The following is a 15,240-nucleotide window of genomic DNA, read 5'->3' as shown; positions in this document are numbered from 1 at the left end:
ATTATTCACATTAATATATTAAGTATATTTATTTAGTATTTTAAATCATGCACTTGGCACCCAATGAGCTTTTAGTGGAAATTATACAAATATTTAAAAACAACAATTTTATATTATTTAGTGTTATAAAACTGGTCTAAAAATTGTGCGCAAATTAAGTTATTAAGAATGCATACTGTACAATACAATGAAGAAATGACAGACTGTTTCACATTATTGGTGTTAAAATACTTGCCGTGTGTCAAAATCTTTGGGCAAACTAAAATCATCATCCACATTTTTACATCCACATATTAGAACATATAGTCAAGTATACTGTCATTGCACTAATGTTTATTTATTGCAGTGCTTCTCGCAGTTAAGAGAGGAATATTATTACCCTGCAATATCACAAAAAAAAAAAAAACTGTACAACTAAAAACATGGATTCATATTGTAAAGATGATAACATACATCCAGTGATAGACAACTTAGCAAATCATTGAAATAAATGAACAATTGTTGAGGAGTACATTAGTCACATTTGGGGTCATGTAGGGACACAATTAAATAAAAATGAAAAACTCCAAACATGAAAATGTGCACCATGTTGTATGGCAGCTGATTGAATAAATTGATGGTAATATGATTAACTCTACATGTGCTGTTTAATAAATTTACAATACTTAAATTAAGTATTGTAGCAGCAATTGTGTTTGATGTCGTGTTTTTAATTATGAAAATATTGCTTGGAGGAATATTAGCAGTTGACTCAAAGGGTCAAAGCTCTGTAGTTGTTTTTGAGCCAGTTCATAACGTACATACAGTATATGGCAATTCTAGAAAACATTATAAATGCTGTATGTGTAAAATGTTCTGAATTCATTATTATTTCATAGATTGTACTCATACTAAAACATTTGAAAATATCATCGTTAAATAAAAAAATCTATACAAAGACATTATTATTATTGTTTACATTTTATTATGAAAAACATATTTGAAAACATCTTTAGCAATGTAAGTTTTTGATGCTCTCTTGTGGCAATTACAGTTATTGCATGTTTAAACTATTAATGTGCCTTGCAGACATTTTTTTCCCGTGGCCTATTTACAACCTACCATATGATTTCAATCAAATGCACTTCATATGATCATATTTCTATACATACAAAGCTGCGATAAGATCCTATGTTAAGGTTCCTCTCATCTCATCTTCGTTTCCTCTCGGACGGACGGTCACGTCGTCCTTCATAAACCCTTGTTGTAGGTCACCACCTTGCAATCTGTTGCCATGGCGATCTCGGGCTCCAGGCGAGACACCTCAATCTGTGAGGAGGTTTAAAAAAAAAAAACAGAGAGAGAGAGGCTTGAAGGTGAGATTCTAATTGGAAAAAAATGAGAGGCATCCGGGCTGCGAGGGTGCTTGACAGGCGTGGTAGGTTTGATTTGGAAATTGAAGCCCCGCGACCTTGAATCATTAATGTGCTCATAATGTACCTGTGACATCTGTGGGAAGAGGCTGATGGCCACGGGCAACGACAGCCCGAACGTAAGCAGGCACACAAGGCTGTGGATGGGCAGCATCAGTCTGCGGTTCTTCTGCAGGAAGGGCAGCCTGCAATGTATAAGCAGACATTTATATATAAATAAAAAAACTAATCACAAAAAAAAGAAAGATCTCTCCCAAGCCTGCAGTTATTTTGGGAACTGTGGGGAGTGGGGGGCTGCAGAGTTGTGAGATTCATCTTCTCGTGCAAAATCACCTCAAGGTGCAATTACACAACCTGGTCTATTATTCATTAACAAAGCTCACTGCAGGGCTTCATGAAGAACCACACAAAGATTGAATTCAAGTAAGAATCATATCAAAACCTGTGACATTGTGTATAATACCATATTTCCTCAAAAATACCTTTGCAATCATTTAAAGTCTGGCGTCATTCTGCATTCTGAAAAACAAGTACTGTAGCTCGCACAGTACTACAGACTATTATGAGACAAGGTCTTTCAATACGATTAGCATTCAAGAAGACATTTATATTCCGGGAGCCGTATTAGTTCTACCCATTTTTTACTGTCTCTCTGCATTCCTCCATAAACATCCTCTACCATCTACTCCTGGATTCAACTGTTTACTGATTTTTTACATTTTTTTATTTAACCGATCCACCAGTTTGGGCTGAAAATCTCTTGCTAATACCAAAGTATTGCTTTTGAGACATGCGGTGGCGTTTCGGTGCCAGGGAACTACGTTGGAGTGAGTAAGAAGCTTTAAGTAGTGCTTTGTCGCCATCTTGCGGCATCTATAAGCAATACAAAAAAAATGTGTGTGTGTGTGTGTGTGTGTGAGTTCAATGTCGAGGTTGACCTACAATGTAATATACCAGGAATAATGATAGTAGCCATCCATCTGCAGTTCATTAAACAAAGGTCGACCATCTGCAGGAACGTGGTACGTAAAACGGCTAAAAGTGACAGTGAAAATGTATAGGTTGGACAGTTGTAAGTGGAAATATTACCTGCATGGTTGACATTTTTATTATTATTAAACTGTCACAATTTTTTCAGACGTAAGATTGAGTTCATCTGTAAATAAAGAATAAACAAAAGTTCCACGGTTCTCTATGATGGTAACAATGTTGTCCGAATTTGGTCATTTTCATATTATTTCACAAATTGTTGTTATGGATCAGTTTTTAAAATAATAATAATTATAATGACCAATTTAAAGTGTTGACACTGACTGCTCTCTCTGATAACGCAATGTGAATGGCTCAACAAACATGTTGTTTTTCTGTTTTGCTGAAACATGATGGTTTCGGAGATGTGAGCATTCTGCCTTAGGCTAACGATACTTTTTTGTTGAAAAGCAGCCGATTTCCTCTTTGAGTTGTGCTACAAACTTTTATTTGCTGCTGCCTGTAAATTAGGATTCTAAAGTCATCCTATTTTACTGGTTGTGAAGTGTACATTTCATGGAGGTGTCTTCAATCAAATGAGTCTATCTAAAGAAACAAACAGTACATTTACAATATATTAAATTGAGGCGACTTGTTGTTTAAAAACGATAAGCATCCTCTAATGCAAGTTGTGTGCACATTTGTCAACCATACGATGCTGCTGTTCCAGATTTTCAGGTTTGAACATTTCTTAGTTGGCCTCAGGCAGTTGCTCCCACTGAGCATGATGTTCAAACACGCCTTGTTAGGCTCTCGCACGTTGGCATGGACAGTTTGTGGTTTTCATGGCCATATGCTTGTTTCTTCGCAGCATTACACAAAATGATAAAGAGTGGAAATGTATTTGTATTTTTAATACCATTACCACACAGGCTTTTTTCTCTTACTTTTTCTTGAATTAAAAAAAACAAAAAACGTTTTCAACTTGTACATATGAATATTGTGTGTGTTTTTTTTTTTAAATATTGCCTGGATTATATTGGCTTTTTCTTTACTATAATAATAGTAATTATTTATATGCAAATGTATATATAGTTTAACCATATTTTTATATCTCAAGTTTATATAGTTTTACCATAATTCCATTTCTCTATTAACTTCAAAATGTTACAGTTATAGTGACAGAAATGTATTTAATCATCATTTTGTTTTCAAAGATTTTGATTACCGTAATAGCATTTTATTTATTATTAATTCTTGAAAAATAATGACTCACGACCCTTGTGAGGATAAGCGGTTTGGATAATAGAAGTATGGATAATAATAATAATTTTTGAAAATCTTTTATTGACTTTAGTTACGACTATTTACAAAATGTGACATCATTGTATTTATTCATATTAATTTGTTCAAAACTGTACTGTATATGTTGTATTTAGTTATTTTTTAAATTACATTTTCTGACTACCGTAATTAATTATAATGCTCTTCTCAAAAAATCTATTTTATTCTATCATAAGATTAAAAATGTAACTTCACTATATTATTACTTTTTCAATATTGTATAGGATCAATATTTAATTATCATGACTTATTCCCATAACTATTACTTGCATTTTATAAACTGCAATGACTTTTTATAATAAGCATTCCATCATTGGAATTTTATATTTTATTTTTTGTTTCATGACGTATTCTGTTTTTCTTCTTGGCTGATTGGCTGGACAAATTATGCGGTTTTCTTGCTTCACAGAGAGGAGTGTAGACTCCATTTTTGACCTTAGGTAACCCAATACGGTTCCTCGGCTGATAAAGGTCTCACAGGAGGTTGCGCTCTGCGTATGCGGACCAACCTCTCGAGGTAGGACATGATGACGGGGGGCAGCACAAAGATGGGCATGGGGAGGACCACACGTGTGAACGCCGTCTCCGCGATGGCCTGCGGGACGACAGCATTGCGCACACGCTTCGCTTCAAAGGCACATTTACAGTAATTCCCTCCACCGGGAGAGCAGATGGCCGCTGCTGACTGACGTGAGCGGCAAATAATTCATTTCAAAAGCGGCACTCACATGCGTGGCTGCGATTTTTGAGGAGCCCACCACCTTCCCGTTGGCGTCGAGCACGTCGATGCCTTCTGACAGCTCGTTGTGTCTCATCAGGGCCACGTTGCAAATGTTTGCACTTGCTGAGTATCAAGATTGAAAAAGGAGATTAAATGACATAGTCTGAAAGAAAAGACTTTGACTGATGCTAATTGTTGCCCTGTAAGAACATACCAACTGCTGGAAATGGGACAAATCTCTGTATGATCATTCTGGTGGCAGGACTCAGCTTATTGGCCTTCTGAATAAGCACGTTTAGTCCCACCTACAACACATTCAAATACTTTTTATGCAGACACATGACTCTTAACATTGTACACATAACTAACGTGAATTAGATTACCGCGAACCATCGCATATTCACGGTTCGAGATTCACTGATGGTTTTTTTGGGAACCTAACCTTGGTTATTCACATAAAAATGTTGCTTTGGTGCAATCTGGTGGCACGTTGGTGCCAAGCACTTATGCTGACCTGATGGGAGGAACTTCATGTATTCAAGGCATACCTTTGTCGCCAATGTGCAGCATCTATAGGCAATAGCATTTTTTTTCTTTCGCTCTTTGTGTCGGGGCTGGGTCAAAATGTAATAAGTAAATAGCAGGGCTTTACAGTACTTTAAAGTAATTGTAAGTAAATAAAAGTAACTGCAGCATAAAATAAATAAATAAATAAATAATTGAACACCCCCCCCAAAAAAAGTTATGTTATAATAGTTCAAACTGTAAATGTCGAATAAATTAGGATCCCAAAACTGTTTAACTCATCTTACAGCATTACTCTCAAAAATGAAAGGCTTCCAGTTCTCTTGATCCGCTTATCCTCATTAGGGTCGCGGACGTGATTCAGTCTATCCAGCTGCCCTCGGGCGGAAGGCGGGGAACACCCTGAACTGGTCGCCAGCCAAGGCACACATAGACAAAACAACCATTTGCACTCCATGTACCATGCATGTTTTTGGAATGTGGGAACAAACCGGAGAACCTGGAGAAAAGCCATGCAGGCATAGGGAGATCAATAAAAAAAGATAAATTATTCAAAATAGATTTGCACTTATGACCAAGACTCTGTATAACTTCCACTAACAACCCAGGCTAAACCCGACACGCAAAGCTTTTCTCCCAGTTAAGATATATCACCCAACTTAATTCCTTGACCAATTCCTATTTAGACAGAACTTTGGCAGAATCATGGAGCATCTTAGGGCATGACAGAAAGAGGACCAAGAGTTTTTCAGCAAAAAATCGGCAATAGGTTCCGTAGGAAAAAAACAATAATGGGCAAATTTGTGAGTAGCGAACCGTGATTATGAGGATTACTGTACATGTCGGCATTAAATAGTGTGGATGGTGTTTTTTATGCTATTATTAAGAGACTCACGGCAATAGACACAGCACTGGTCACAGCTCCAAAATAACCTTGCAGGAATCTGGACGTTGGCGTTGGCTGCGAAGGATTACAAAAAAGTGCACGGATTTATTTATTTATTTTACAAAGATATCATGACTACGAATCTAGAGTGGTGCCGTTTACCTTTGTGGCATTGCGGTTGGCGTAGTTGACACAAGCATTGTGACTCTGATTCAGCCACTGGAGGAAATGAGTACAATGACTAAATGTTAGTTTGTAGATAGATAGATAGAAAGAGAGGCAGAGAGAGAGCGAGCGAGAGAGAGAGAGAGAGAGAGAGAGAGAGAGTTGGAACGGATTAATGGCATTTCTGGATGACTTCCGCATTAATGAATACAGTTCACCACCCATTCCGATCAAAGTTACCATCGGCACTATTACTAAATTTCTTTAAACACCTGATCCTGAGCACTTATCTTGCGGTAAAACAGAACAATGGCCAAGTAGGGAAAAAAATAACAAGGATGAAGAAACGAAGCAACAGCCATACAAAGATGACATCTGAAAAGCGGATGGCAAAGAAACAAGAAACATGACTGCAATGTTGATGACATGCATGTTTGTTTACCTGCCATATAATGGTGGAAACCACAGTCTGATTGGGCAGAAGAAGGCCGATGACCTACAGTAGATGAAAGTCAAGGAAGAAGATCTTATTTTGGAGCAAAGTCCAAAGTTCATCTTCCCCAATCCCCCAAAACATGAGCATGAGAATGACATCAGCGGCTAGCCGAAGCACATGATTAAAGAAACAACAACACGGGACTTACAATGGGCGTTCCGAACGGTACGTAACCTGCGCGGGCCGAAAAAAACACTGAGCAAACAGAAGGAGGACAACAATGGACGACTTCCAGAAAGATCTTCATCTTCTCGTACCTGACATTCGGAACGGCATGAAGATCTTGTCGCCTGTGTCGGGATGAATGATGGCCTGAGATGACATCATGAAAGTATGGCATCATCATCATGCAATCGGCCCAATAACGCTTGAGTGACTTTACCACTTCGGACTCACCTGTTTGACCTTTTGGGCCTCCCACAACTTCACAAGGCAGGTGAATAGAAGCATATGAACATCTTAAATTTATAAGGAATAATGGTCTCTACCTCATTGAAATTAAAAGGTAATCTTCTGTCAAGTTCACACGAATTAAGTCACCTGAAGATTGGAGATTCCCGGCGGAAGTGTTCCATCCTTAAAGTTATCCAGGAGTTTGATACTCTCTTTAAGTTGTTTCTGAAATGAAATGGCAGAAACATCTTTCGCACCATCAATGAATTATTGAGGCGCTTTTGGCCTCAATGTGTCTAATGTAAGAGAGCAGATATTCTGGATTCAGTGTGACAAAAGACTTTAAAGGGGGGACTTGGGTGATCTTAACATTGGCACTTATATAATAGGTTTGCGTGTAAAAACCACATTAGTACTAAAATGCCCACCTCAAAAGACTCTGTAGTGATTTAAGGTCTTTTTTTTGTGATTAGGTTTACGACAAATTTCCACGCCCCCAAAAAGGGGTGTGGCTTATGTTATGTTTTCGGTCTCAGCGGTCTAGTCAAGCAAGGAAGGCATGCTTGGTAATATTGCTCGCTTTGTCAGTTCTGTTGTCTAAAACGGTGACCGATCGACACCAAAATGCAAATGCACATTACTACTCTTGTCGGACAAGAGCATGAATGCGCACACGAACCCCGACTGGTTATATTTCGGACATTTAGCGACGCTAAACTCGTGTCTCAGGAGGGAGAGAGACGCAGCAGCAGTAGGCAGATTGGAGCCCCCCGCTTCCCTCCCCGGTTAAAGGTAGGATTGGGACAGCGGGAGTTTAGCAACAACTAGCTTCAGGACGTTACAACAAAAGGCGTTAGCACAACAACATTAGCTCCTTACTGTCCGCCCAGTGTGTGGAGGTGAACATGAGCCTCTGTCTTCATGTCGCCTCGCAAGCAGTCGCGCGCGGTGTCTTCTGCCCGAATGAAGCGGCTTGAGAGTGACGCAAGCCCTCATCGAACAGCGAACAAAAAGTTTCGGCAAGGCTGACTGCACAGACGAGAGTGTGGCCGCATTGGAACGTGCCATTTCGGCTGTTACCTTCCAAATTGGACGGCGCGTTGTAAGCCAAAAATCTGGGGCACTCCTCATCCAAATAAATGTGCACGTCTCATTTCCACTTCAGTCTCTGTAAATATCCTGACTGGTGTTTAATGCCTCGCCCGTCCTAACCGTGATGAACAAAGAAGCAGTGTGCGCTGGCTCCAGCCTATGTATCTCTGCTGACTTCCACATTTCCTCATTCTCATATAAATCCGCCACGGAGAGATTAATCCTTTTGATATGTTGAAATGGGCATTAGTAGAGATGTCCACATAAATTTTGGTGCCAATTGATCGCCGTTTTTGGACGTTATAAGCAACGAAAGTGCAGTACAATGATTTCCAATGGAGAGTTTGAAATCGGTCCCTCGCGTGACTCCGGCCGAACAAGGATAGAACGGTAGGGGGCGCGGCCATTCTGCTCATTAACAAGGGTCGTTATTCATAGAGTCACTTATTTCCTAATTTCCCCCAAATTTATTGATAAAATAGAAAATGACAACTTTTTTCATTCTCCTGATCAAAAAATATATAAAATGAACTTGTTAGTCAAATACGTGGCCATCCCGGCCCCACCGTCCCTTAAATGGTAATGGCAGTCTTTACAAAGATGTGGCTGCTCCCTTTCTTTCTTGGTGGAACTCAACAGTTCTCCCTGCCTCAGGAAGGCAACATGCATCCTCAGCAACTCGACCCTGACATCAAAAAACACAACCTACAGACTGCTGCTGTTGAGCAGTTGTTGTGCTGTTACAACGCTATTAACCACTGCACATTTACAAGGCATTTCGGTCCTCTCATTTTTTTTTCATCTTTCAGCTGTTTGCCTTACATGTACATCTATTTTGCAGGGAGGGAATGCGCCGTTTAAGAGGATTTTTCTTTTTTTTACATTACTATGGTAAATTCTAGTTATTTTCATGATACAACGTATATTTTATTTGTATGTTATATGTATTTCATTCTGTTTATTACTTTTGGTTTGATGATTTTTAACATATTAGGCATACAATAGAAATGACTATTGTGTTATATTATGTGGTGACATGGAAGAAACATGCATTGCCAAGTTCATTGAAGACTCAAATTGTCAGCAGGTGTGAATATGAGTGTGATTGGTCCTGTGTCTGTATGTGCCTTCTGATTGGCTTCTTGCCCAAAGTCAGCTGTGGTAGGCTCCAGAAGAAGAACGAGCAATATGGATGGATTTTATTTTGTTACATTATATTTTCAAAAGGCAAATACAAACATACTGTTGGTTGTCTAAGTTCAAGACAAAACATTTGTGGGCCTTTATAGTGGCAGTTTATAGTTTAAATAGACAAAAGTAGTTTACCTCTGATACAAAGAGTGTGCTTGGGTCAATGATGTCCACAAAATGTCTGAGGCGGCCAAGAAAGGAACCCTGGAACATACACACTTCAAATTCACCCAAACGCAACACTTGATAACAAAGTTCATCCAAAGTCAAACAATTCTGAATTCATCCAAACATTTCTGGAAAAATACGCTTCACTTCTTAAGCTCAGAGTTCGCATGTGAAGGGGACCCTTTTCAAAAGTAGGCTTGGAGCTGCGGGTCAAGCTTCCTTTTTCCCCTCCCTTTTTTGTGTGTTGCCTTCACTGTCCCCCGTCAGCGCTTGCCAAGTGCAAAGCGTGAGTGCCAGCAGTCTGAACAGACGCAATAATAACGCCAGGAGCCCGTTTGGCAAACCAGATGGACAAAAACGAGGCAGCTTCAATCAGACGCCATGGAAGATATCCATCACTGCAAATAGGGCGGAACAAACCTTATTTTACACCATTTTAATGATCATTCCTGCAAATGACTGTCAATGACCTTCATGGCCGCTCTTCAAGTGTAAAAAACACACACTCTATGGTGCCTTTACTGTTTTGCCCTCCTGTGCTGCGGCTGCAGGAGACGGGCTCCATGTAAGGAGCCAGCTTTAATTATGCATGAGTTCTCGCTCTCTGGGGACAGCACAACAAGGCTTGCACAGACGCAGCGCAACACACTGCGCACACAAAACGCGCCGAGATTTAGCGCTGATTCAAGGACTGGCCTCATTTTTAGTAGCGACGTGTGAGAAAGTAAAAAATGCCCGATAAATGCGTGCACTCGTTGTCATTTGTTTGCTAGTGAGCAGGATTACATAAAAACAGCAGAACATTTTTCAACTTTGTGGAGTGGTGAGGCAAAAGAAACGTACATGTTGATGCCAAGTATGAAGCAATATTCTTTATGTGTTTTTTATAATATCTCTGTGAAAGTAATAACTAATGACCCACATTAGTATTGGAAAGCTTTGGCATCGGTCTAACCTCCCTTTACTAGATGCCATTCTAATGCAGTTGAATTTGTTTTTTCATAACAAACATAGAGCTGTAAAGTATTGTACTTTATGAAACAGACAGTAAGAATAAATGAATAGAATGGAAAAAATTAAACAGTTTGCGCATCACGATTTTATGCATTAATTCAATGGCAGTTGTGTGTCTGGTATGTGAGGGCATAGAGTATATAATACACATATACAGGCATACTGTACTACCAGTAGATTTTTCACAGAGGATAAAGAATATATGCCTGTGACTAGTGTTATACTGCGATTCAACTTGTGTTTTCATGTGTCCACAGTTTGTGGTCATACACGAGTTATTTAAAGGTTGATATTGACGGCAATGCTAGTTTTTGCTCGACAGTCTATATGACATTTCCCATTATGTGTTAGCATTAAGCCAGTAAAACTTTTGGAAGACAAAGTTATGTGGTTAGGTTTAATACACAATGTGTAATTTTCTTTGTTTTTGTGTTTTATTTAGTTTTAGACAGTAATCTTCAACTGGGAGTGGCAATGAATTTGTTCGCCATTGGCCGAAGTGCTGCTTTTTGTTTTCTCACCGAAGTGCTTGTCTAAAAATGTTTGCTCACAAGGCAAAACAAACAAAAAAGAATGCACACATTACACAAGTGATGAAAACGCATTCTTTCCTGAGCACGAGAGTGTCTAAACCTTTTAAAATGAAATGCGATACAATTTCCGACAGTATGGCGACCGAGTGGTTAGCAAAAGTCTGCCTCACAATCGAGATGTTCAGGTTCAAAATTCGACTCTGACTCTCCAGCTCACCAACAACCCAAAGGAAAGCGGGTGGATAGGATTTTGCTCCAAATGTTCTGAACTCCTGTTTCTATGCCAGTGCAATGTTGACCAAAATATGCATGGATGCAGCTCGACTTCCCATAGTTTGGACATCATGTTTTGCTTCTTTCAACACCAAATTAGTTGGGAATGGGGTTATAATAGTTTTGAATTTTTCATTGGAGCTATTTCTTGTTTCAATTCGATTTTTGTTATTTGAATTCAGTTAGTAGTAATTCGTTTTAGACCAAGTTTGTTAGTTTTTATTGTTTTGAAAATGCATTGTTTTAGTCTGGCTGTAATGTTTTAATATTAGTTTACATTTTTTTCAGCAGGTTTTGTGCATTAAAGTAAATTAAACCACAATTCTGAAACAATTGACCTTCCTTCTTTTGTCACTACGGACATCCAGCAATACCAAAATTGTGGTTGGTTGAGAGTCCTCTGCTGGTTGCCAGCCAAGTGGTGCACTCCATTTTGCCTCAATAACTTCAAGACAAGATTAATTCAACGCATACGGCAGCATTGTTAACAATCAGTTGATTGACTGATCCATTAGTATCCCAGTGCATGTTCTGCACACAACAGATCTGGAATCGTCTTGAACAGTGCAGTGGTGATTGAATAAGACCAGAAAAGAAAAGTGTCTTCACTGGACTTTGCTCAGTGCAGCAGGAGGTAAATAATTCCCCACAGGCTGCTGCTGAATCGACGAAAAAGCGAGCTATCAAAACGTGAAGGTCACTTTCATGAAGCTAACCAATGCAAATGTTTAATCACTCATTTGCAGGCATGGAAAATTGAGTAATAGGTTTCATGCGATGGAGGAAAGCAGCTCATCAATCTCGGATGTGGGATCGGGGTGGAGACTTGGGTACCTTTTTCTAGTCATGAGACAATTAGGATTTCACACCTCGGGCCAAATTAAATTCATGATGAAATTGTCACCCATACATTTTCTTTATTGCTTAGTTGGTTGCGAGTGAGCTGGACTAGTGATGATTTGAGTGTTTTAGGAGTGTGTTGGCAAATTAAACTTGTAAGTCAATGCACCACGTACTGTACTTTCTTGACACCAATTGCTATTTTCCTATTAGGGCTTTGGCAGTATGTTGTGGCAATTTGGGCGTTACATAAGGAGCACAAAATTCGTAAATAAGGGAGTTTGTCAGTGAATACCGTAATGTGAACATGACACTCAAAGCTCAATGTGCATACAAGGGGGGGGGGCGATCAGCCACATCAGCGATTATTCACTAATAAACTGCTTACACTAAGTAAACTCGTTCAATTGCATGTTTCAGCTGGAGAAAAAAAGTTGTCAAATTTGCAAAGGAACGCCAAAAGTGCAAGCAGACAAAGTGTGAAGAAGTGGGAAGCATCCCGAGCGAAGGCGAGGAAGAGGAGGATGAAGCTGCTTGTTTTCCCACCCGAGGACCCTCCTCCTCGTCCTCCCTCACGTTCAAACCAAATATCACACACAGATAAGAGAGATAAAGACGGCTTACCTGGTCGTAGCGCGACCCCCCGAGCCGGAAAGCAGGACAAGCCGCAGCTTCCGCCATGACAGCCCGCTGCTTTTTCTTATTAATGAATCTCAAGTACAGGCAACTCCTCGCCGTTCAAAGTAGTAGTGGGGAAAAGGGAGGCTTGCTGACAGCCGCAAAGCCTGCCGGGAAGTGGAGTCCTCTCCCGCCCGCAGTCCCACGCTTAGCAACAGAGCGTGACTACACCTCCCAAATGATCGATGATAGGCAGCAGGCTGTTGCATAACTGGCGCGATCGATCGTGCTGCTCTGTTAACATTTGACGGAGAGCCCGAAGATATATAATATAAAACATTTGGCTCAAAAAAAGGAAGCATTAATGATTAGCCCGCTTAGATGCTGCAGGCAGGTGTATTGCACCAAAAGAAAATTATTGTTTTCTCCATAAAGTCTTCATTTTAAACCAGATCACAAAGACTAACGAGCAAAGTAACAAAAAATAACTAGCCAATAGTAAAGTCTGAATTAAAAACATGAAAAATAAATCATAATAAAGTACATACACTAAAAGACATCAAATCATAACGAATACAAATTAGCAAACAAAAACATCAGTTCCAAAAAACACTGGATGAGATTATCCTTGTGCAAGCACATTTGTTGGCAAATGATATGATGAGAAAAATTGAGGAAATGGGACAGTTGCAATTTCGGGACGCATCCTCAGTAGTGCTCCTCTGGCTCATGGGGTGTTTCGGCCATTCACACTATACACCCTCACAAGAAGCAGGCAGCTGCAGGCTGATCAGACCTGAGCGTGCGCCCCATGCCCAAATGGTCATTACTCATGAGAGTTGTCCCACGGCAGACCTATCATGGGACTAGGGGTGTCCTGATCCCTGAGTCAAGCCTAAGATGACCGCATACCTCCTGGTTGGTTTGCTACTTAGGGGCTCAACAGGGATCTTTCCTCTTCATCCGGAGCCTTCTGCTTTCCAGATCTTTCCTGCTTCTTCTGCTGCCTCTGATGCAGTTTTGATGGCTACACCTAGACTCTGGCCTCTGATCCCAAAATCGCTCAGCAGTTTGGTACCTGATGTTCCCACGAAGCCTCTGCATCCAACCTCCACTAGGCGGACTTTGTGTTCCAGGCGCAATGTTGTGCTTCAGCAGCTAGCTCATCATAAGATGTTTTCGTTCATATGCCTCATCCATGGAGTCCTCCCAGGGTACAGTTAGCTCAATCATGTACTTCCTTTATGGAAGGGGACCAAAGCACCAGGTCAGGACTCAAGGTGGTGGTGGAAATCTCTGGAGGAAACACCAGGTGTTTGTCAATATATGCTCGCAGCTTCCAGTCACGTGCTAGACATAGCAGCCCTCTCTCTGGTGGGGTAGGGCTGTTTCTGGTAGCTGGAGCCCCTTCAGGGACAAAGGCAATTGCCTTGCCCCATCTTGCTGCCTCCTCCTGATGGCACACTTTCTCCATGCTGGGGTGGTGGCATTTCTCCAGGAAGTGCAGACAGTTGTTAGACCGAGGCCTCCTCTTCCTTGCTGAACATTGTCCGCAATGTCATCATGTTTCAGAGTTGATAGTGCCTCCTCCACTGCAGTCGTTAGTCTCCATTTGCACCCGGTATTGAGATTAGGTGAATTTCCCCCTCACAACTAGATTCAATGTCATTCGCAATCACGTTTTTGTACACTTGAAGTCCTTTGAGAGGCTGGTAAGGGGTAGCTTGAGGACACCATCTCCATAGAGGCCTATGGTTGAAAGGCAGCGTGGAACTATCCATCCAGCCATTCATTATCGATACCGCTTATCCTCACAAGGGTCACGGGCCGTGCTGGAGCCTATCCCAGCTGACTTCGGGCAATAGGCGGGGGACACCCTGAATTGGTTGCCAGCCAATCGCAGGGCACACAGAGACAAACATCCACACTCACAATCAAACCTCGGGACAATTTAGAGTGTCCAATCAACCTACCAAGCATGTTTTTGGAATGTGGGAGGAAACCGGAGTACCCAGAGAAAACCCATGCAAGCACGGGGAGAACATGCAAACCATTCCACACAGGGAGGCCTGAGCCGGGATCGACCCCACGACCTCTGAACTGTGAGGCAGACGTACTAACCAGTCGACCACCGTGCCGCCCAGCGTGGAACTAAATACACGAAAATAAATAAATATGTGCCATCTTTCAGGTCATCTCATCTCACAATATGAAAGAAAACCTCAAATAATACAGTACCTAAAAAAATTGCTTCGGATGTTGTTGTGATGTGTTTTTGCCGTGTCCCATCTGGAGTCACTACAGCGATCACTCGCATGATTTGTTGTGCAGTTTTTATGCTGAATGCCCTTGCTGACGCGACCCAACCATAGTGTACGGATCAGCTGCCAGGCACAGCTCCAGGATCCATCTCTCCTGAGGTTAAGGGGGGCTGAGAAAATAATTCATAAATATAATTTAGAATATTTAGAATAAAATGCTGGAGGGGCTTAACTGGGGCTAAACAGATTTCTGATGGGGCTGGAGTTCCCATTAGCCCTGTTATAGCACAATCCCTGCAGCTGTGGCTAAATATTTTGCTACTGGCTGGGAATTGAACC

General features: G+C 40.8%; 1 protein-coding gene across 2 annotated transcripts; it reads right to left on the bottom strand.

Moving 5' to 3' along the window:
* Positions 1 to 10: 10 nt before the first annotated feature.
* Positions 11 to 12,949, bottom strand: sfxn5b (sideroflexin 5b). 2 transcript variants are annotated; one of them, XM_086024162.1, is made up of 14 exons: positions 12,647 to 12,949; positions 9,330 to 9,398; positions 7,059 to 7,136; positions 6,915 to 6,941; positions 6,776 to 6,830; positions 6,667 to 6,692; positions 6,465 to 6,518; positions 6,020 to 6,076; positions 5,867 to 5,932; positions 4,661 to 4,751; positions 4,454 to 4,569; positions 4,235 to 4,320; positions 1,480 to 1,597; positions 11 to 1,308 (listed from the first exon to the last, which is right to left on the bottom strand). In XM_086024162.1, exons 1-14 carry the CDS (start codon positions 12,701 to 12,703, stop codon positions 1,231 to 1,233), a joined length of 978 nt encoding a protein of 325 aa, XP_085880288.1. In that variant the 5' UTR covers positions 12,704 to 12,949; the 3' UTR covers positions 11 to 1,230. The 2 variants fall into 2 exon arrangements, with proteins under 2 accessions (XP_085880288.1, XP_085880289.1); XM_086024163.1 differs by lacking the exon at positions 12,647 to 12,949 and having other exon boundaries at positions 6,915 to 6,976.
* Positions 12,950 to 15,240: the final 2,291 nt, after the last annotated feature.

The sequence above is a fragment of the Filicampus tigris genome, chromosome 2 (assembly GCF_054856515.1).
Source record: "Filicampus tigris isolate MCC_2025a chromosome 2, RoL_Ftig_1.0, whole genome shotgun sequence".
NCBI lineage: Eukaryota > Metazoa > Chordata > Actinopteri > Syngnathiformes > Syngnathidae > Filicampus > Filicampus tigris.
This window is presented reverse-complemented; position numbering and strand designations above follow the sequence as displayed.